This window comes from Oncorhynchus clarkii, chromosome 5, assembly GCF_045791955.1.
Source record: "Oncorhynchus clarkii lewisi isolate Uvic-CL-2024 chromosome 5, UVic_Ocla_1.0, whole genome shotgun sequence".
Classification (NCBI taxonomy): domain Eukaryota; kingdom Metazoa; phylum Chordata; class Actinopteri; order Salmoniformes; family Salmonidae; genus Oncorhynchus; species Oncorhynchus clarkii.
This window is the reverse complement of record NC_092151.1, coordinates 15,221,041-15,242,310: the sequence shown is the minus strand read 5'-3', so window position 1 is coordinate 15,242,310 and position 21,270 is coordinate 15,221,041. Positions and strand designations below refer to the sequence as shown.

Sequence of the window (21,270 nt, the reverse complement as noted above, 5' to 3'; positions counted from 1 at the left end):
CTAACCTAAGAAGAGTGAGGATTCTGAACTTTTGAGTTAGTCCCTTATACACTGAGAGAAAGTAGCAGCAGTCTAAACAAAAGCATACCTTTGTTTTATAATCATAGGTCATGACTGCATACCTGCATGTCTGTCTTTATCTGTCTGTGTGTCGGTGTGTGACTGTTGTGTGTCTATTGTGTGTCTATTGTGTGTCTGTTGTGTGTCTGATGTATGTCTGATGTATGTTGTCGTGGAAATTCGAATCAATAATGAGGAGAGACAAGGTCAATCACCAATCAGGATATAACTTTATTCAAAACGTATTAATAACCGATTAATTATTGCAATAATGAAGCTGGTCGACAAACCACCCCTGGATGATTTGTTAAGAGCCCAACGAGCGGATTTGAGCCAAAGCATTTTATAGCAAAGTACATCCTCCTGAATGTTCATGACAAACAACAGATGTATGGAATGGGTCACAAAGTTAGGATTTGTATGAAAGATACTAATAATTCACAGCAGACAGTATCTGCTGTAAAGACTGTTCTCATTGTGTAGAAACCCAAACCGGAGTCGTCTCTCCCTGGTACCTTCCAGTCAAACCGGAGCCATCTCTCCCTGGTACCTTCCAGTCAAACTAGAGCCATTTATCCCTGGTACCTTCCAGTCAAACCGGAGCCATCTCTCCCTGGTACCTTCCAGTCAAACTGGAGCCATTTATCCCTGGTACCTTCCAGTCAAACCGGAGCCATCTCTCCCTGGTACCTTCCAGTCAAACCGGAGCCATCTCTCCCTGGTACCTTCCAGTCAAACCGGAGCCATCTCTCCCTGGTACCTTCCAGTCAAACTGGAGCCATCTCCCTCACATGAATGGAATGTGACCAGAGGCATCGTAACTCTACTGTCAGCATTAAGCCCCAGAGGCCCACTCTCAGTTCACACAGATATAATATAGTTATAACAACCCCCTATTCTGTTGCATAACACAACCGTTTGATGCAATAACAGTATTATCTTGTCTTGTAATTTCACCCACAACTATGTCTGTTGTGTGTCTTATGTGTGTCTGTTGTGAGCCTGTTGTATATATGTTGTGTGTCCGTTGTGTGTCCGCTGTGTGTTGGTTGCATGTCTGTTGTCTGTCCAATGTGTGTTATGTGTCTGTTGTGTGCATGTTGTATGGCTGCTGTGTGTCTATTGTGTGTCTGTTGCAAGCCTGTTGTATATATGTTGTGTGTACGTTGTGTGTCTGCTGTGTGTTGGTTGTGTGTCTGTTGTCTGTCTGTTGTCTATCAGATGTGTGTCTGTTATGTGTCTGTTGTGTGCTGCGTGTCTGATATGTCTGTTGTGTGTCTGATGTGTGCCTGTTGTATTTCCGATGTGTGTCCGATGCGAGTCCGATGTGTGTTCTTTTGTGTGCCCGATGTGTGCCCGATGTGTGTCTGACGTGTGTCTGATGTGTGTCTGACGTGTGTCTGATGTGTGTCTGTTGTGTGTCTGACGTGTGTCTGACGTGTGTCTGTTGTGTGTCTGTTGTGTGTCTGTTGTATGTCCGATGTGTGTCTGTTGTATGTCCGATGTGTGTCTGTTGTATGTCTGCTGTGTGTCTGTTGTATGTCTGCTGTGTGTCGGTTGTATGTCTGCTGTGTGCCGGTTGTATGTTTGCTGTGTGTCTGTTGTGTATCTGATGTATGTCTGTTGTATGTCCGTTGTGTGTCCGTTGTGTGTCTGATGTGTGTTCTTTTCTGTGTCTGTTGTATGTCTGTTGTGTGTCTGTTGTGTGTCTGATGTGTGTTCTTTTCTGTGTCTGATGTGTGTCTGTTGTATGTCTGTTGTGTGTCTGCTGTGTACCTGTTGTATGTCCGATGTGTGTCTGTTGTATGTCTGTTGTATGTCTGATGTGTGTCTGATGTGTGTCTGTTGTATGTCTGATGTGTGTCTGTTGTATGTCTGATGTGTGTCTGTTGTATGTCTGATGTGTGTCTGTTGTGTGTCTGATGTGTGTCTGTTGTATGTCTGATGTGTGTCTGTTGTATGTCTGATGTGTGTCTGTTGTATGTCTGATGTGTGTCTGTTGTATGTCTGATGTGTGTCTGTTGTGTGTCTGATGTGTGTCTGTTGTATGTCTGTTGTATGTCTGTTGTGTGTCTGTTGTGTGTCTGATGTGTGTTCTTTTCTGTGTCTGATGTGTGTCTGTTGTGTGTCTGCTGTGTACCTGTTGTATGTCCGATGTGTGTCTGTTGTATGTCTGTTGTGTGTCTGTTGTATGTCTGATGTGTGTCTGTTGTATGTCTGATGTGTGTCTGTTGTATGTCTGATGTATGTCTGATGTGTGTCTGTTGTGTGTCTGATGTATGTCTGATGTATCTCTGATGCGTGTCTGTTGTATGTCTGATGTGTGTCTGTTGTATGTCTGATGTGTGTCTGATGTATGTCTGATGCGTGTCTGATGTATGTCTGATGCGTGTCTGATGTATGTCTGATGTATGTTGTGTGTCAGTTGTCTGTTTCCAAGCACATGAATGTTCAAGTGTTTGCTGTCACCAGTGTGTCATTTCCTATCTCTCTCTTTCTTTCTTCCTTACTCTCTAGCCTCCTTTCTTACTCGCTCTCTCATTTATCTGGTCATTTATTCCTCCTCTATCTACAATCACAGACAAGCTGATTAGAGTAAAGAGGTGAGAAACACAAAATATAAAAAAAACACCAAACTCTGTAATAATATTATGCTAATGAGCGTGGCTTTCAGAGAGAAAATAAACAGTCTTTCCAAGGACACCCTCTACCCCTTCCCCCTACTTCCAATTCCCAGTGTGCATCTCAGCTTTAAAGGCACGCCTCGTGGTATCAAGACAATCCCCTCTTCTCAACAGATGCTGGGTAAGGCGCAGTGCAGGCGAGCGGGAGGCCGGGCTGTGCCGTTAACACCAGGGAGAGAGAGAATTATTTATTGTGTGAATTTAAAAGCATATTTATGGAAAGAGGGGGAGGGTGAGAAAGTGTGTCACTGACTGGGGGGGGGGGGGTATCTGGCGGGGGAAGTATGCTTGTGTGTATGTGGCGGAGGCAGTGTGCTCGTGTGTATCTAGCGGGGGCAGTATGCTCGTTTGTACGTGGCAGGGGAAGTATGCTCGTGTGTATGTGGCGGGGGCAGTATGCTCGTTTGTATGTGGCAAGGGCAGTATGCTCATGTGTATGTGGCGGGGGCAGTATGCTCGTGTGTATGTGGCGGGGGCAGTATGCTTGTGTGTATGTGGCGGGAGAAGTATGCTCGTGTGTATGTGGCGGGGGCAGTATGCTCGTGTGTATGTGGCGGGGGCAGTATGCTCATGCGTATGTGGCGGAGCAGTATGCTCGTGCGTATGTGGCGGGGGCAGTATGCTCGTGCGTATGTGGCTGGGGCAGTATGCTCGTGTGTATGTGGCGGGGGCAGTATGCTCGTGTGTATCTGGCGGGGGAAGTATGCTCGTGTGTATGTGGCGGGGGCAGTATGCTCGTGTGTATGTGGCCGGGGCAGTATGCTCGTGTGTATGTGGCCGGGGCAGTATGCTCGTGTGTATGTGGCGGGGGCAGTATGCTCGTGTGTATGTGGCGGGGGCAGTATGCTCGTGTGTATCTGGCGGGGGCAGTATGCTCGTGTGTATGTGGCGGGAGAAGTATGCTCGTGTGTATGTGGCGGGGGCAGTATGCTCGTGTGTATGTGGCGGGGGCAGTATGCTCGTGCGTATGTGGCGGAGCAGTATGCTCGTGTGCATGTGGCGGAGGAAGTATGCTCATGTGTATGTGGCGGGGGCAGTATGCTCGTGCGTATGTGGCGGAGCAGTATGCTCGTGCGTATGTGGCGGGGGCAGTATGCTCGTGCGTATGTGGCGGGGGCAGTATGCTCGTGCGTATGTGGCTGGGGCAGTATGCTCGTGTGTATGTGGCGGGGGCAGTATGCTCGTGTGTATCTGGCGGGGGAAGTATGCTTGTGTGTATGTGGCGGGGGCAGTATGCTCGTGTGTATGTGGCCGGGGCAGTATGCTCGTGTGTATGTGGCCGGGGCAGTATGCTTGTGTGTATGTGGCGGGGGCAGTATGCTCGTGTGTATGTGGCGGGGGCAGTATGCTCGTGCGTATCTGGCGGGGGCAGTATGCTCGTGCGTATGTGGCGGGGGCAGTATGCTCGTGTGTATGTGGCGGGGGCAGTATGCTCGTGGGTATCTGGCGGGGGCAGTATGCTCGTGTGTATCTGGCGGGGGCAGTATGCTCGTGTGTATCTGGCGGGGGCAGTATGCTCGTGTGTATCTGGTGGGGGCAGTATGCTCGTGTGTATCTGGCGGGGGCAGTATGCTCGTGTGTATCTGGCGGGGGCAGTATGCTCGTGTGTATGTGGCGGGGGCAGTTTGCTCGTGTGTATCTGGCGGGGGCAGTATGCTCGTGTGTATGTGGCGGGGGCAGTATGCTCGTGTGTATCTGGCGGGGGCAGTATGCTCATGTGTATCTGGCGGGGGCAGTATGCTCGTGCGTATGTGGCGGGGGCAGTATGCTCGTACGTATCTGGCGGGGGCAGTATGCTCGTACGTATCTGGCGGGGGCAGTATGCTCGTGGGTATCTGGTGGGGGCAGTATGCTCGTGTGTATGTGGCGGGGGCAGTATGCTCGTGTGTATCTGGCGGGGGAAGAAAGCGAGATTCACAGAAAAGAGGAGAAAAAAGGCCAACAGTAAAACTAAAAAATTGCTGACTTTTTACTTTCGCCTGACTAGGAGGGGAAATAAACCGTGATGATCAAATCAGTTACAACTGTGGTGTCATAAATCACGGCGTATGATAAGAACAATGACACTTTCCTCATTGTCGCTTCTCTCCCCATCCTCTCCTCTTCTTCTTTCTGCATGCCATTTTTTTTCCGCAAAGCCCTCTCATGAAGGACTTAAGGAGCAATCTGTTTTTTGAGAGAGAGTGCTGTTTTCTGTCATGCAGGAAGTTAACCTCGGAGGGGCGGAGCTTGTGCGAGGTAACTTCTAAGGGCGCGTCTTGTGTGAAGAAGGTGTCGTTACTCATAGATCTATGCAAGATACTAACACTTTAATGTGAGGAAATCAATGCATGTGTATTATGTATCTTCCCTAGACACTCCTCACACATAGGACCCAGCTCACACATAGGACCCAGCTCACACATAGGACCCAGCTCACACATAGGACCCAGCTCACACATAGGACCCAGTTTGTTTGCGTTCGTAATTGTATGGAAATATATATACATTAATAGACATAAAAAGTGGAATGATATGTGACCAGATATTTTTATTTAACTAGGCAAGTCAGTTAAGAACAAATTCTTATTTACAATGACAGCCTAGGAACAGTGGGTTAACGGCCTTGTTCAGGGGCAGAATGACAGATTTGTTTTACCTTGTCAGCTCGGGGATTTGATGTTGCAACCTTTCGGTTACTGGCCCAACACTCTAACCACTAGGCTACCTACCACCAGGCTGGCTATCCAGAAATCATTGTATTAACTTCAATTTATTACCTGATATCTGTTCACGTACAACAGCAAAATCATTTTTACAGGTGGAATGCTTCTCTCTCACGATGTAGGCAGCTGTATGTTGGATAACGTTTACAGAGCTTCATACACACACACACATTCATCACAAAATTACTTAGGCCCAGTCCATCCTACTGGGAGTTCATCATCTCTCCCTATCTCTCTCTCTCTCCTGGTATAGGTTTATACCTACTCTCCCATCACCTTCACAAGGTAAATGACACCAAAGAAAACTTTGGCATAACTCAAAACCCAGTTTCCAAAGTCAATGTCCCACTAACTTCAATAATCAAGACCCAAAATATATTACTGTGAAAATACAGAGTGAGAACAACAAAGGACTAGCTAGCTGCAATCCTTCATCCTCCCCGGGAGGTAAAGTAGATGGAGCCTTGAGACCTGAAATCACTCACTACTTGGGTCTAACAATCTGTCATTCTCAGAGGCCTTAGCTTGCTGTCATGGAGAAATCACCTGCCATAAAGACCTACTTGTACAACATACGTTACTTTTTTGTTTGTTTTTTGCTTTAAATAAATGTATTTAATATTCAATGGATTTCTGTTGTTGTAGTTGTTGTTTTTCACAAGTTTTTAGCTTCTCCCTGTCTCACAGATATCTCCCACAGAACTCCCTGTCTCAGATACCTCCCACAGAACTCCCTGTCTCACAGATATCTCCCACAGAACTCCCTGTCTCAGATACCTCCCACAGAACTCCCTGTCTCACAGATACCTCCCACTGAACTCTCCTCCTCACAGATACCTCCCACTGAACTCTGTCTCACAGATACCTCCCACTGAACTCTCTGCCTCACAGATACCTCCCACAGAACTCCCTGTCTCACAGATACCTCCCACAGAACTCCCTGTCTCACAGATACCTCCCACAGAACTCCCTGTCTCACAGATACCTCCCACCGAACTGCCTGTCTCACAGTACCTCCCACATATCCCACCCAGCCCTACCAACTTCAACAACTCAGTAGAAGGAGACTGAGGGACCCAGGAGTTCATCTTACTCTGCATGGGGCAGGTATTACAGGAATAAATACACCAAACAGGCACCATACAACAGCTTCATCTGAAAAACACTACTCCCACTCCCAGGACTCAGACATTAGCATTAACATTAATCCTAGGGACATATGGTTTGAGGTAGTTTTAGGTGATTTTTGTAAAGAGGGGAAAAAGTGGATCCCTCAACTTGGGAATAAGGGCTGTTCAAACTCAGCTAAGAAAGTCTTAGGGTGATATTTATCTCAGCTGTGCTGTGAACTAACGCACCGCAAAATTCTACTGTGTCCCAGGATTGCATTGCGTGTGGTGCGTTACTTACACTTTGCATTAGCTCACAGTGCAACTGTCTTTGCGACAGGAAATTGGTGACTTTTTACAGAGGCATTAATCCTATTGGTTCAAAATAAACACTTTGTGATCTTGCACTCCTCATCAAACCATATTCACAGATACCTCTGAACTCTTCATCATGACCTTTCTGGTCTCCAAAACACTTACCTGTTCCATTATCAAACACTAAAAACATACAGCACTATCCATTCTCCTCTAACAGTAATGGCCTATAGAGTAAAGGAGGATCAGAGAGGGCTCTCTGAGTACTTCATCTCCTCTATACCCCTAAATCTCAGTCAACCAATTCAATCAGACCCAGGAGTTGATGGTGGTAACGTCCTGATTCCACCTATAGCCTGTCGCCCTGCCCTATGCTTTCTGCCCTATGTCGGATTACCAGGGAGACAAATGTGGGTCTCGCCCTTATCCCCGTCTGTCTCTGGCCCTGACATGGCTCTCAGTCTTGTGTCTGTAATCCACTTAGGTGGCTCTCTCTTCTCTTCCTGTATTGCTCTAAGCCGGGACGTTGATTCCATTATACAGACCTACTCTACGACCTGCCTCCTATTCCATTAGAAAGGTCCAATCCACGACTGTGCACAGTCTTAATCCAAACACATTATACAGTCTAGAACGGTTTAGAATGGTAGCTGTTGGTGGCCCAGAGAGAAGGAGGGAGGGAGGGGGAGGAAGTGGGAGGGAGAAAGAGAGGGAGAGGGTGGGAGAGGGCAGGGTCTTAGAGCTCCAGTCATACAGTGAGTGGGGTACCTCTGAATAGGATTTCACAGATTTGAATGATTTCACTGATGATGTAAATGAGAATGGAGTGCTTCTGTTAGTGTGGTCCTCAACAACGAAGGGATAGCACCATTTTTATATGACTAGAAAGTACAGTAGGCCCAAGCATGGTATATCTACAGTAGCTGAATAGGACTAAATATCCTTATGAAAATAATTTAACCTCACTGGTTGGATAATATAGGCCTATAATAAGAGTCAGCTATGAGAACTATGCTACTTCAAACATTTGTGTGAGTAAGTCACAAATGAATAGTGAAGAATACAAAAACATGTAGATAGACAGACAGCTACTTCTTCCATCCCTCCATCACCTCTCTCCCACTTCTCCAACCTTCTCACTCCTCCATCCCTCCATCACCTCTCTCCCACTTCTCCAACCTTCTCACTCCTCCATTCCTCCATCCCTCCATCACCTCTCTCCCACTTCTCCAACCTTCTCACTCCTCCGCCCCTCCATCCCTCCATCACCTCTCTCCCACTTCTCCAACCTTCTCACTCCTCCGCCCCTCCATCCCTCCATCACCTCTCTCCCACTTCTCCAACCTTCTCACTCCTCCATCCCTCCATCCCTCCATCACCTCTCTCCCACTTCTCCAACCTTCTCACTCCTCCATCCCTCCATCACCTCTCTCCCACTTCTTCAACCTTCTCACTCCTCCGCCCCTCCATCACCTCTCTCCCACTTCTCCAACCTTCTCACTCCTCCATCCCTCCATCACCTCTCTCCCACTTCTCCAACCTTCTTTCCCACTTCTCCAACCTTCTCACTCCTCCATCCCTCCATCACCTCTCTCCCACTTCTTCAACCTTCTCACTCCTCCGCCCCTCCATCACCTCTCTCCCACTTCTCCAACCTTCTCACTCCTCCACCCCTCCATCACCTCTCTCCCACTTCTCCAACCTTCTCACTCCTCCATCCCTCCATCACCTCTCTCCCACTTCTCCAACCTTCTCACTCCTCCATCACCTCTCTCCCACTTCTCCAACCTTCTCACTCCTCCATCCCTCCATCACCTCTCTCCCACTTCTTCAACCTTCTCACTCCTCCGCCCCTCCATCACCTCTCTCCCACTTCTCCAACCTTCTCTCTCCTCCGCCCCTCCATCACCTCTCTCCCACTTCTCCAACCTTCTCACTCCTCCATCCCTCCATCACCTCTCTCCCACTTCTCCAACCTTCTCACTCCTCCATCCCTCCATCACCTCTCTCCCACTTCTCCAACCTTTTCACTCCTCCATCCCTCCATCACCTCTCTCCCACTTCTTCAACCTTCTCACTCCTCCGCCCCTCCATCACCTCTCTCCCACTTCTCCAACCTTCTCACTCCTCCGCCCCTCCATCCCTCCATCACCCTTCTCCTACTTCTCCAAACTTCTCACTCATCCGCTCCTCCATCACCTCTCTCCCACTTCTCCAACCTTCTCACTCCTCCGCCCCTCCATCTCTCCATCACCTCTCTCCCACTTCTCCAACCTTCTCACTTCTCCGCCCCTCCATCACTCCATCACCTCTCTCCCACTTCTCCAAACTTCTCACTCACTTGTCCACCTCCTCTTCATCCCTCCATCTCTGTCCTGTCTTCTAACCTGTATGATCTCCCACAGCCTTAGTGCAGTAAGGAGCTCATCCTTCTGACAATGAAGCATTGTCTGATCAAAAAGAAACCCACATGTATTGGACGCATTCTTGGGTGGGGAGTGAGGAGTGGAGTAGAGAGTAGAGAGTGGAGGTCGACCGATTTATGATTTTTCAACGCTGATACCGATACCGATTATTGGAGGACCAAAAAAAGATGATACCGAATAATCGGCCGATTTATATATATATATATATATATATATATATATATATATATATATATATTTGTAATAATGACAATTAGAACAATACTGAATGAACACTTATTTTAACTTAATATAATACCACAGACAAATCTATTTAGTCTCAAATAAATAATGAAACATGTTCAATTTGGTTTAAATAATGCAAAAACAAAGTGTTGGAGAAGAAAGTAAAAGTGCAATATGTGCCATGTAAAAAAGCTAACGTTTAAGTTCCTTGCTCAGAACATGAGAACATATGTTAAAAGGAACCACCAGCTTTCATGAGTCTTCAATATTCCCAGGTAAAAAGTTTTAGGTTGTAGTTATTATAGGACTATTTCTCTCTATACCATTTGTATTTCATATACCTTTGACTATTAGATGTTCTAATAGGCACTTTAGTATAGCCAGCCTAATCTCGGGAGTTGATAGGCTTGAAGTCCTAAACAGTGCAATGCTTGAAGCACAGCGAAGAGCTGCTGGCAAATGCACGAAAGTGCTGTTTGAATGAATGCTTACGAGCCTGCTGCTGCCTACCACCGCTCAGTCAGATTGCTCTATCAAATCATATAATAATAATATAATAACACACAGAAATACGAGCCTTAGGTCATTAATATGGTAAAATCCGGAAACTATCATCTCGAAAACAAAACATTTATTCTTTCAGTGAAATACGGAACCGTTCCGTATTTTATCTAACGGGTGGCATCCCTAAGTCTAAATATTGCTGTTACATTGCACAACCTTCAATGTTATGTCATAATTATGTCAAATTCTGGCAAATTAATGACGGTCTTTGTTAGAAAGAAATGGTCTTCACACAGTTTGCAACGAGCCAGGCGGCCCAAACTGCTGCATATACCCAGACTCTGCTTGCATAGAATGCAAGAGAAGTGACACAATTTCCCTAGTTAAAAGAAATTCATGTTAGCAGGCAATATTAACTAAATATGCAGGTTTAAAAATATATACTTGTGTATTGATTTTAAGAAAGACATTGATGTTTATGGTTAGGTACACATTGGAGCAAGACAGTGCTTTTTTTTATTTTTTTAGTGGAGAATGGGAATGAGGAGTGAGGAGTGGAGAGTGGGAATGAGGTTTGAGAAGTGAGGAGTGGAGAGTGGGAGTGAGGATTGAGGAGTGGAGAGTGGGAGTGAGGAGTGGAGAGTGGGAATGAGGAGTGGGGAGTGGAGAGTGGGAATGAGGAGTGGAGAGTGGGAATGAGGAGTGGGGAGTGAGGAGTGGAGAGTGAGGCTTGAGGAGTAGGGATTGAGGAGTGCAGGGGACACACAAGCCCTTAAGGAAGTGACTCTACCTCTCCTGGCCGTCGATATCACCGCCATCATTGCCCTCTCTCATTACCGCGGCGACCTAGACTAAGAAGAGCCCCATTTGGTCTTCTTTTTAATAATATAAAACCCATTTCATCTCGAGCGGTCCCAGCGGTGCCTGCGCAATGGGTGAATATTCATTATTCATTATTCAAATCTTCTCCTGAGCAGTTTGGAAAACCCAATATGTTCTGTGCCAGATGAGATGGCTCAGCCTTATTGTCCAGAGGGAGCATTGACTAATCGCCAGGCCTCCAGAAATCGATATCCAGCGGTAAGCATCAGATACCTCCGATTATACAGTAGTGTCCGGGAGACCCCTCCCCGCCGGCCCACCGAGCTCCCCCCATCACCAAGTCATCCCAGAATAACAGCATTGATTAGTGATTACGTTACGGGCGGTGATGGAGGAAGATACCAGGCCTATGTCATTTCTATGGGGGCTATATTTGGCTCCCCTTGATACCGGATCCAGCAACACAGACAGTATTGTATTGTTGTAGCTGGATATTATTATACAGTAGCTTCTCTATGGATGTAGATGTTAGGGGAGAGACTGAGAGATGAGGTTTGTTCTGTAGGTAAGGCAATGATAATATAATAGAGTTATTTAGTTAGCAGACGCTTTTATGCAAAGCGACTTATACAGTAGCTACTGAACATAAGTACTGACTATGTGGCCCTAGTGGAAACTCACACAATTACTGATAAAGGTATTGTATTTGATTAGGGGAAATTAGGGGGATGTTGGTAAGTGAAATATTGGTCAGAGTTGCTTGGTTTGGGAGATGGCTACGGTCAGAACTTACATCTAGGCTATACATGGGCTGTCACGGCAGATTTCCTCCTCTTCGTCTGAAGAGGAGTAAGGATCGGACCAAGATGCGGCGTGGTAAGTGTTCATCATTTTAATGGAAAAAACTGAACACTTTCAAAAACAAAACAACAAAGTGACAACCGTGACGCTACTGAAACACTGTGCTAACAAGCAACATAACATAGACAATCACCCACAACGCTACTGAAACACTGTGCTAACAAGCAACATAACATAGACAATCACCCACAACCGTGACGCTACTGAAACACTGTGCTAACAAGCAACATAACATAGACAATCACCCACAACCCACAATGACAAAACAGGCTACCTAAATATGGTTCCCAATCAGAGACAATGACTAACACCTGCCCCTGATTGAGAACCATATCAGGCCAAACACAGAAACAGACAAACTAGACATACAACATAGAATGCCTACTCAGATCACACCCTGACCAAACAAAACATATAAACATACAAAGCAAACTATGGTCAAGGTGTGACATGTGCAGGATACTAACCAATATACTACCCAGGATATTAACCAGGGTACTAACCAGGATACTAACCAGGGTACTCTAGGATCTACATCTAGGCTAAACCTGGGCAGGATACTAACCGGGGTACTAACCAGGATACTAACCAGGGTACTCTAGGATCTACATTTAGGCTATACCTGGGCAGAGTACTAACCAGGATACTCTAGGATCTACATCTAGGCTATACCTGGGCAGGGTACTAACCAGGATACTCTAGTATCTACATCTAGGCTGTACCTGGGCAGGATACTAACCAGGATACTAACCAGGGTACTAACCAGGATACTCTAGGATCTACATCTAGGCTATACCTGGGCAGGAAATACTCCAGGCCTTAGCAGGTGCCTTGGTATATTTAATTCCCTCTTTTCTCTGTCTCTGTCTCTTTCTATATATACGTATAGAGAGAGCCTCTGAACAGTTGTATGTTGATTTGATGACTTGATGATTTGATTTGATGTTGAGATGTGTCTGTTACTTGAACTCTGTGAAGCATTTATTTGGGCAGCAATCTGAGGTGCACTCTAATAAACTTATCCTCTGCAGGTAACTCTGGGTCTTCCTTTCCTTTGGCGGTCCTCATGAGAGACAGTTTCATCATAGCGCTTGATGGTTTTTGCAACTGCACTTGAATAAACTTTAAAAGTTCTTAATTTTCCACATTAACGGACCTTCATGTCTTAGAGTAATGATGGACTGTTGTTTCTCTTTGCTTATTTGAGCTGTTCTTGCCATAATATTGTTATTTACCAAATAGGACTATCTTCTGTATACCACCCATACCTTGTCACAACAAAACTGATTGGCTCAAATGCATTAAGAAATAAATAAATTCCACAAATTAACTTTTAACAGGGCACACCTGTTAATTGCAATGCATTCCAGGTGACTACCTCGTGAAGCTGGTTGAGAGAATGCTAAGCGTGTGCAAAGCTGTCATCAAGGCAAAGGGTGGCTACTTTGAAGAACCTAAAATGTAAAATATATTTTGATTTCTTCAACACTTTGTTGGTTACTACATGAATCCATAGGTGTTTTTTCATAGTTTTGATGTCTTCACTATTATTCTACAATGTAGAAAATAGTAAAAATAAAGAAAAATCCTGGAATGAGTTGGTGTGTCCAAACCGTTTGACTGGTACTGTCCCTTTCTCTCTCTCTGCCTCTCCGTTGTAAGACTGAAAAGTGTTGGCAATACCTCCAGGCCCCCTCCTGTCTCTGACCACAGGCATGTGTGGCAGAGCTGTCTAGGGGGCTGAGAGGGGACTGGGAGGCTGTGTCAGCATCCACTCAAGACCTCATCAAACACCCCTCCTTTCCTCCTCTCTTCTGGCAACCAACACCTTCCCAACACAATCCTTTACTCACACGTTTCTCACTTATTTCCGCATCACGCTAAACACCTCCCTCCCTCCACCCCCTTCTCCTCTCCTCTCCACCTCCATCCCCTTCTCCTCTCCTCTCCTCCCCTCCTACCTCCCTCCATCCCCTTCTTCTCTCCTCCCCCCTCCATCCCCTTCTCCTCTCCTGTCCTCCCCTCCTCCCTTCCCCCATCCCCCTCCCTCCCTCCACACCCTTCTCCTCTCCTCTTCCCTCCCTCCATCCCCCTTCTCCTCTCCTCCTCCATCCCCCTTCCTCCACCCCCCTTCTCCTCCTCCTCCCTTCCTCCACCCCCCTTCCCCTCCCCTCCTACCTCCCTCCAACCCCCTTCTCCTCTCCTCCCTCCCTCCAACCCCCTTCTCCTCTCCTCCTCCATCCCCCTTCTCCTCTCCTATCCTCCTCCCTTCCTCCACCCCCCCCCCTCCCTCCCTCCCTCCACCCCCCTTCTCCTTCCTCCTCCTCCCTCGCTCCCTCGCTCCATTCCCCTTCTCCTCCCTCCCTCCCCCTTCTCCCTCCTCCTCCTTCCATCCATTCCCCTTCTCCTCCCTCCCTCCCTCCATTCCCCTTCTCCTCCCTCCCCCTTCTCCCTCCTCCTCCTTCCCTCCATTCCCCTTCTCCTCCCTCCCTCCCTCCCCCTTCTCCCTCCTCCTCCTACCCTCCATTCCCCTTCTCCTCCCCCCTCCCTCCCTCCCTCCATCCCAACGTGGATGTTAAATACCATTCAAATGTCACCCTGCCATATTGATTGGAATAATAATTCTGAGAGGTGGGAGAGATGCCTTGTTGATGCTAAGCAGGCAGTACGACGGTGAAAGCCATCCCTCACTGTCACAAAGGTGCAGTGTAAGAGGTTCCCGGTTCCCGCCCGACACCGCAGCACCACGTTAGATGTGGACGCAGGTTTACGTTAAGACCACCGAGGCTGTGTGTTAGTGTTGTTCATCATCACGCCGTAGTAGACCAATGACAGCGGGTGTAGTAGGATTCACAAAGAGTAAAGAGAGGGTCAGTGTAAAGGACCCAGCATTAGTGTGGTTATGTATGTTAGGGTGTGTGAGAGTGTTTGAATGTAAGAGCGATTTAAACAGCATTCTAAACAGACATCAGAGACGTGTTTGAACTATTTTCAGCATGTGAACCGTGAATAGAACTAATTTACCCAGCAGCCAACACTCTTCCTTGTGAAACACCTAGGTCATGTTCAGAAGGGCCGAAAATCAGTGTTCTTATTGGATATAGTTCAGGTAGTACCTCCCAGTTTCACTCCATATCAAAACGTTTTCTCGCTGAACACTACCCTCTGTTTAGCATGTATTAGTAACTCAGCAACCTGAAGGAAATTGTAGAATGGCGCAAAGTTCTGTACCCACTTTTCAAGGTGAAAAGATTCAAAGGGAAACGTGTAGCGCTCGTAGTCGATAAACTGTATATTGATAACCAATTGTTCAGAGACACGAAGACTACTCAATGGCTATTCTAAATATTACTATGTTTCCATGGAGGAGAAAAATAATGGAACACCCAATACTATCCATGGTAGGGATTGTAATAATAAAAACTGGAAAACAAATACAACAATTGATAAAGAAATAACTACACCATTCCAGATGGGGAATGTTGTAAAATAATGAGTATTGGACATTCTATTTACAGTATTTATAAATAGATAAGACAGAATTAGAAGAAAGGATCATTATTTAAATAATACATCTTCAAATATAAGGAACTGGAACACAAAAGTACTGAATCAACATGGTAGATATAAAACACAGCAAACGGAGGACATAGAAGGCACAGTATGTGGGTGTGTGCGGGTGTATTGTGATAGATGGTGGGGCGTGTGTTTTTGTGTTTGGAAAAGTGTGGAGTTTAGTGAAAAGGGGAAATGGTTGCAAATGGAAGAAGCGTGTGTGTCTGTGAGAAGAAGTTGTGACCGAGAGAGCTTTCCATTTCGTGCACATATGGGATATACAGTTGAAGTTAGAAGTTTACATATAAAAACTCAGTTTTTCGCAATTCCTGACATTTAATCCTAGTAAAAATTCCCTATCTTAGGTCAGTCAGGATGACCACTTTAATTTAAGAATGTGAAATGTCAGAATAATAGTTGAGATAATTATTTATTTAAGCTTTTATTTATTTAATCACATTCCCAGTGGATCAGAAGTTTACATACACTCAATTACTATTTGGTAGTATTGCCTTTAAATGGTTTAACTTCAGATAGCCCAAACGTTTTGGGTAGCCTTCCACAAGCTCCCACAAGTTGGGTGAATTGTGGCCCATTCCTCCTGACAGAGCTGGTGTAACTGAGTCAGGTTTGTAGGCCTCCTTGTTCGCACACGCTTTTCAGTTCTGCCCACATATTTTCTATAGGATTGAGGTCAGGGCTTTGTGATGGCCACACCAATACCTTGACGTGTTGTCCTTAAGACATTTTTCCACAACTTGGAAGTATGTTTGGGGTCATTGTCCATTTGGAAGACACATTTGGGATCAAGCTTTGACTGATGTCTTGAGATGCTGCTTCAATACATTTCACATAATTTTCCTTTCTCTCTATTTTGACATCGTCACGATGTCCAGGACCTTTCTCTCTATTTTGTGAAGTGCACCAGTCCCTCCTGCAGCAAAGCCCCCCCACAACATGATGCTGCCACCCCTGTTCTTCACGGTTGTGATGGTGTTCTTCGGCTTGCAAGCCTCCCCCTTTTTCCTCCAAACATAATGATGGTCATTATGGCCAAACAGTTCTATCAGACAAGAGGACATTTCTCCAAAAAGTACAATCTTTGTCCCCATGTGCAGTTGCAAACTGTAGTCTGGCTTTTTTATGTCGGTTTTGGTGCAGTGGCTTCTTCCTTGCTGAGCGGCCTTTCAGGTTATGTCGATATAGGACTTGTTTTACTGTGGATAAAGATACTTTCATACCCATGATGTCAAGTAAAGAGGCACTGAGATTGAAGGTAGGCCTTGAAATACATCCACCGTTACACCTCCAATTGACTCAAATTATGTCAATTAGCCTATCAGAAGCTTCTAAAGCCATGACATAATTTTCTGGAATCTTCCAAGCTGTTTAAAGGCACAGTCAACTTAGTGTATGTAAACTTCTGACCCACTGGAATTGTGACACACTGAATTCTAAGTGAAATAATATGTCTGTAAACAATTGTTGGAAAAATGACTTGTGTCATGCAAAAAGTAGATGTCCTAACCAATGTGCCAAAACTATAGTTTGTTAACAAGAAATTTGTGGAGTGGTTGAAAAACGAGTTTTAATAACTCCAACCTAAGTGTATGTAAAATTCCGACTTCAACTGTACATTTTAAAATAAATTATAAATAATGTTTATTTATTTATTGTCCTATCATGATGGAACGATCCCCAACCCTATACCCTCGACACCCACCTTAGCAACCTGTACACTAAGGAGAAGTCCTTATCTGTTTTACGGACTACTGTAGGTAGCCTATACGCAGCAAAGACAGAAAGATAAATGAGGTCAGAGACCGACTAAAGCAGCACCGCCCCCTCAAGATTCTGAGCCTGCCTGGCAGGGTTGGTCCTACAAAGCCAAAGCCCCCTGATGGGAGAGCATATTATACAAGGAAATTCTCAAAGCTGCTAATGAGAACCTTGACGACCTTGTGCCTAGCCGGTGTGGAGCCCCCACCAAGGTAGTAGCAGTGCTGGAAACACAGTAACCCATGAGGAGGGGGGTCACACTCGGACAATCAGAGAGGGGGAAAATGATTGTGGTCTGACTGCACAGAGATGGTTGGTAAAATGGTCACAACGAAGGGACCAGCGTGTGTGTGTTTCAGGGGAAGAGGATGTATCTGAGCTCCATCAGCTAGGACTTAACATTGGTTAATCAAATCTCCCCATTCATAATCATTTTTGCATGCCTTTTCAAACAGCTACAAATGTATATGTAACTGTATAGCTTCCGTCCCTCTCCTCGCCCGTACCTGGGCTCGAACCAGGGACCCTCTGCACACATCGACAACAGCCACCCTTGAAGCATCGTTACCCATCGCTCCAAGGGGAACAACTACTTCAAGGTCTCAGAGCGAGTGACGTCACCGATTGAAACGCTATTAGCGCGCACCCCGCTAACTAGCTAGCCATTTTACATCGGTTACATATATGCATTCGCACATCAAGTCCTTTCTTGAGTTGGGCTCAGGTATGGAACAACTTGAACATCTGAGCTTGTGGTTGTTTGTGGGGGAAGGGTGGGGAGTGTGTGTGTGTGTGTGTGTGTGTATCCCACATCTGTTTCTAGGGGGTAAGGATGTTAGGGACCATATAGAATGAATCACAATAATTGCTTGCCAAAAATGTAATTTATTTAATGGCAATCCTGGTTATAGGTAGGTAACAATCCTGGTTATAGGTAGGTAACAATCCTGGTTATAGGTAGGTAACAATCCTTTGCATGAACTGCCTACATTACTATGCATATTAATTGTTAATTGCGGAAATTAAGATAACAAATCAAAATATATTTTCGATTTTGGATTATTCAAAGTAGCCACCCTTTGCCTTGATGACAGCACTGCAAACTCTTGGCATTTTCTCAAACACTTCATGAGTTAGTCACCTGGAATGCATTTCAATTAACAGGTGAACCGTGTTAAGTTAATTTGTGGAATTTCTTTCCTTCTTAATGCATTTGATCCAATCAGTTGTGTTATGACATGGTATGGGTGGTATACAGAAGATAGTCCTATTTGGTAAATAACAATATTATGGCAAGAACAGCTCAAATAAGCAAAGAGAAACGACAGTCCATCATCACTTTAAGACATGAAGGTCAGTTAATGCAGAAAATTTCAAGAACTTTGAAAGTTTCTTCAAGTGCAGTCGCATAAACCATCAAGCGCTATGATGAAACTGTCTCTCATGAGGACCGCCACAGGAAAGGAAGACTCAGAGTTACCTCTGCTGAAGAAGATAAGTTCATTGGATTTACCAACCTCAGATTGCAGCTCAAATAAATGCTTCACAGAGTTCAAGTAACAGACACATCTCAACATCAACTGTTCAGAGGAGACTGTGTAAATCAGGCCTTCATGGTCGAATTGCTGAAAAGAAACCACTACTAAAGAGCACCAATAGAAGAAGAGAAGAAACACAAGCAATGGAAATTAGACCGGTGTAAATCTGTCCTTTGGTCTGATGAGCCCAAATTTGACATTTTTGGTTGCAACCGCCGTGTCTTTGTGAGACGCAGTTGGTGAACAGATGATCTCTGCATGTGTGGTTCCCACTGTGAAGCATGGAGGAGGTGTAATGGTGTGAGGTTGCTTTGCTGGTGACACTGTCTGTGATTTATTTAGAATTCAAGGCACACTTTATCAGTATGGCTACCACAGCATTCTGCAGCGATACGCCATCCCATCTGGTTTGGCCTTGTGGGACTATCATTTGTTTTTCAACAGGACAATGACCCAACACAACTCCAGGCTGTGTAAGGGCTATTTGACCAAGAAGGAAAGTGATGGAGTGCTGCATCAGATGACCTGGCCGCCACAATCACCTGACCTCGACCCAATTGATATGGTTTGGGATGAGTTGGAATGCAGAGTGAAGAAAAAGTAGCCAACAAGTGCTCAGCATATTATGTGGGATCTCCTTCAAGACTGTTGGAAAAGCATTCCAGGTGAAGCTGGTTGAGAGAATGCCAAGTGTGTGCAAAGCTGTCATCAAGGCAAAGGGTGGCTACTTTGAAGAATCTAAAATGTTTAGATTTAGATTTCTTTAACACTTTGTTGGTTACTACATGATTCCATAGGTGTTATTTCATAGTTTTATGTCTTCACTATTATTCTACATTGTAGAAAATAGTACAAATAAATAAAAATCCTTGAATGAGTAGGTGTGTCCAAACATATGACTGGTACTGTATATTTAAAAAATAGATATACAGTGCATTTAGAAAGTATTCTGACCATTTGACTTTTTCCACATTTTGTTAAATTACAGCCTTATTCTAAAATGGATGAAATTGCTTTTTTAAGTTGGAATACCAAGCGTAGCGTCTGGAGGAAACCTGGCACCATCCCTACGGGGAAGCATTGTGGTGGCAGCATCATGCTGTGGGAATGTCTTTCAGCGGCAGGGACTGGGAGACTAGTAAGGATCGAGGGAAAGATGAACGGAGCAAAGTACAGAGAGATCCTTGATGAAAATCTGCTCCAGATCGCTCAGAACTTCAGACTTGGGCGAAGGTTCACCTTCCAACAGGACAACGACCCAAAGCACACAGTCAAGACAATGCATGAGTGGTTTCAGGACAAGTCTCTGAATGTCCTTGAGTGGCCGAGCTAGAGCCCGGACTTGAACCCGATCGAACATCTCTGGAGAGACCTGAAAATAGCTGCGCAGCAACACTCCCCATCCAACCTGACAGAGCTTGAGAAGATATGCAGAGAAGAATGGGAGACACTCCCCAAATATAGGTGTTCCAAGCTTGTAGTGTTATACCCAAGAAGACTAGAGGCTGTAATCATTGCCAAAGGTACTTGTAAAGGGTCTGAAAACCAATGTAAATGTGATTCTTCCATTTTTTATTTTTAGATTATTTGCAAACATTTCTAAAAACATGTTTTCACTTTGATATTAATGGGTTATATTAATGAAGTGATGCAGAAAATTACATTGATGGAACTTGAATCAATCTATCTGCAATTTTAAAGCTGATCCACCCCCCACCTCCCCCAAAATGTACAAAAAATAAATAAATACAAAATTGTACCCTCTCTTACCTGGCGGGCACCTCAATGTTGGAGATAGCGTAGAAGTACTTGAGCAGGTTGTCTCTCTGCACGTACGTTCCCCCCAGGGCTGGCCGGAGCAGCCTCAGCCGGAGGTTAGTGAAGGTAAAGAAGTCCCTCAAGCCCTTCATACTCTCCATGCGCGTGTACAAGCTGTCCATGTTGAGCAACCTCGGTCCGGCAAACACCGCAAAACGCTCACGAACCTCGAACTTCACATTCTTATCGTTCTTCGACCCCACCCAGCGTGAGAACTGCTCAGTGCAGATGACACGGGTAATATTTGCAGGCAACAGGTCACGGACAAGCTTCGGCGGCATGTTGAAGGCATCTAGACAATCATCAGCGTAGAACTGGTAGGACTGCCAAGTGCGACCATGGTCCATGGACTTGTCCAGCACCATGATGGTGGGACGGCCGTACTCGAAGGTGATGGCGATGTCATCGGTCAACTCCAGGCTCTTGTTCCAGGCCAGGGATATGTTGGCCAAGAGGGGTTCTGGGTAACGGGACCATGTAACTGTCTGCCAGTAGGTGATGCGGCCTGTGCGCTCGCGGTCCTGCATCAGCTGGGGAGGGTGGGCCAGGTCCGAGTTGGAGGCATCACACTCATCACTGCACAGGTACGGGTTCTCCTGGAGAGGGGGAGGAGAGAAGGGAGTGGAGGGAGGGAGAAGGGGAAAGAGGAGAGAGGGACAAGATAATGAGTTGCTAGTAAAGGGTTGCACTCACATATCAAGAGTCTCTTGCAGGTAAGTTGGAATATACTGTGACTGATGAAAAAACACACTGCTTCCAAGATATTGGAAAAAAAACAGATATTACTATTACAGATTTTAATAGCTGTTTCGATCTATAGTCAGGCAAAATCATCACAGCTTAGACTGAAACATTGGGTATCTTGAAAC

At 45.5% G+C, this 21,270-nt stretch overlaps 1 protein-coding gene across 2 annotated transcripts in view; it reads right to left on the bottom strand.

Annotated features, from left to right (window-relative positions):
• LOC139408423 (netrin g2b) overlaps nucleotides 1-21,270 on the bottom strand; it is a 111,203-nt gene that overhangs the window by 53,334 nt on the left and 36,599 nt on the right. For both annotated transcript variants that reach the window (XM_071152282.1, XM_071152283.1), the window contains one exon: nucleotides 20,354-20,997. In XM_071152282.1, coding sequence (XP_071008383.1) covers nucleotides 20,354-20,997 — 644 coding nt within the window. The remainder of the gene's footprint in view (nucleotides 1-20,353; nucleotides 20,998-21,270) is intronic.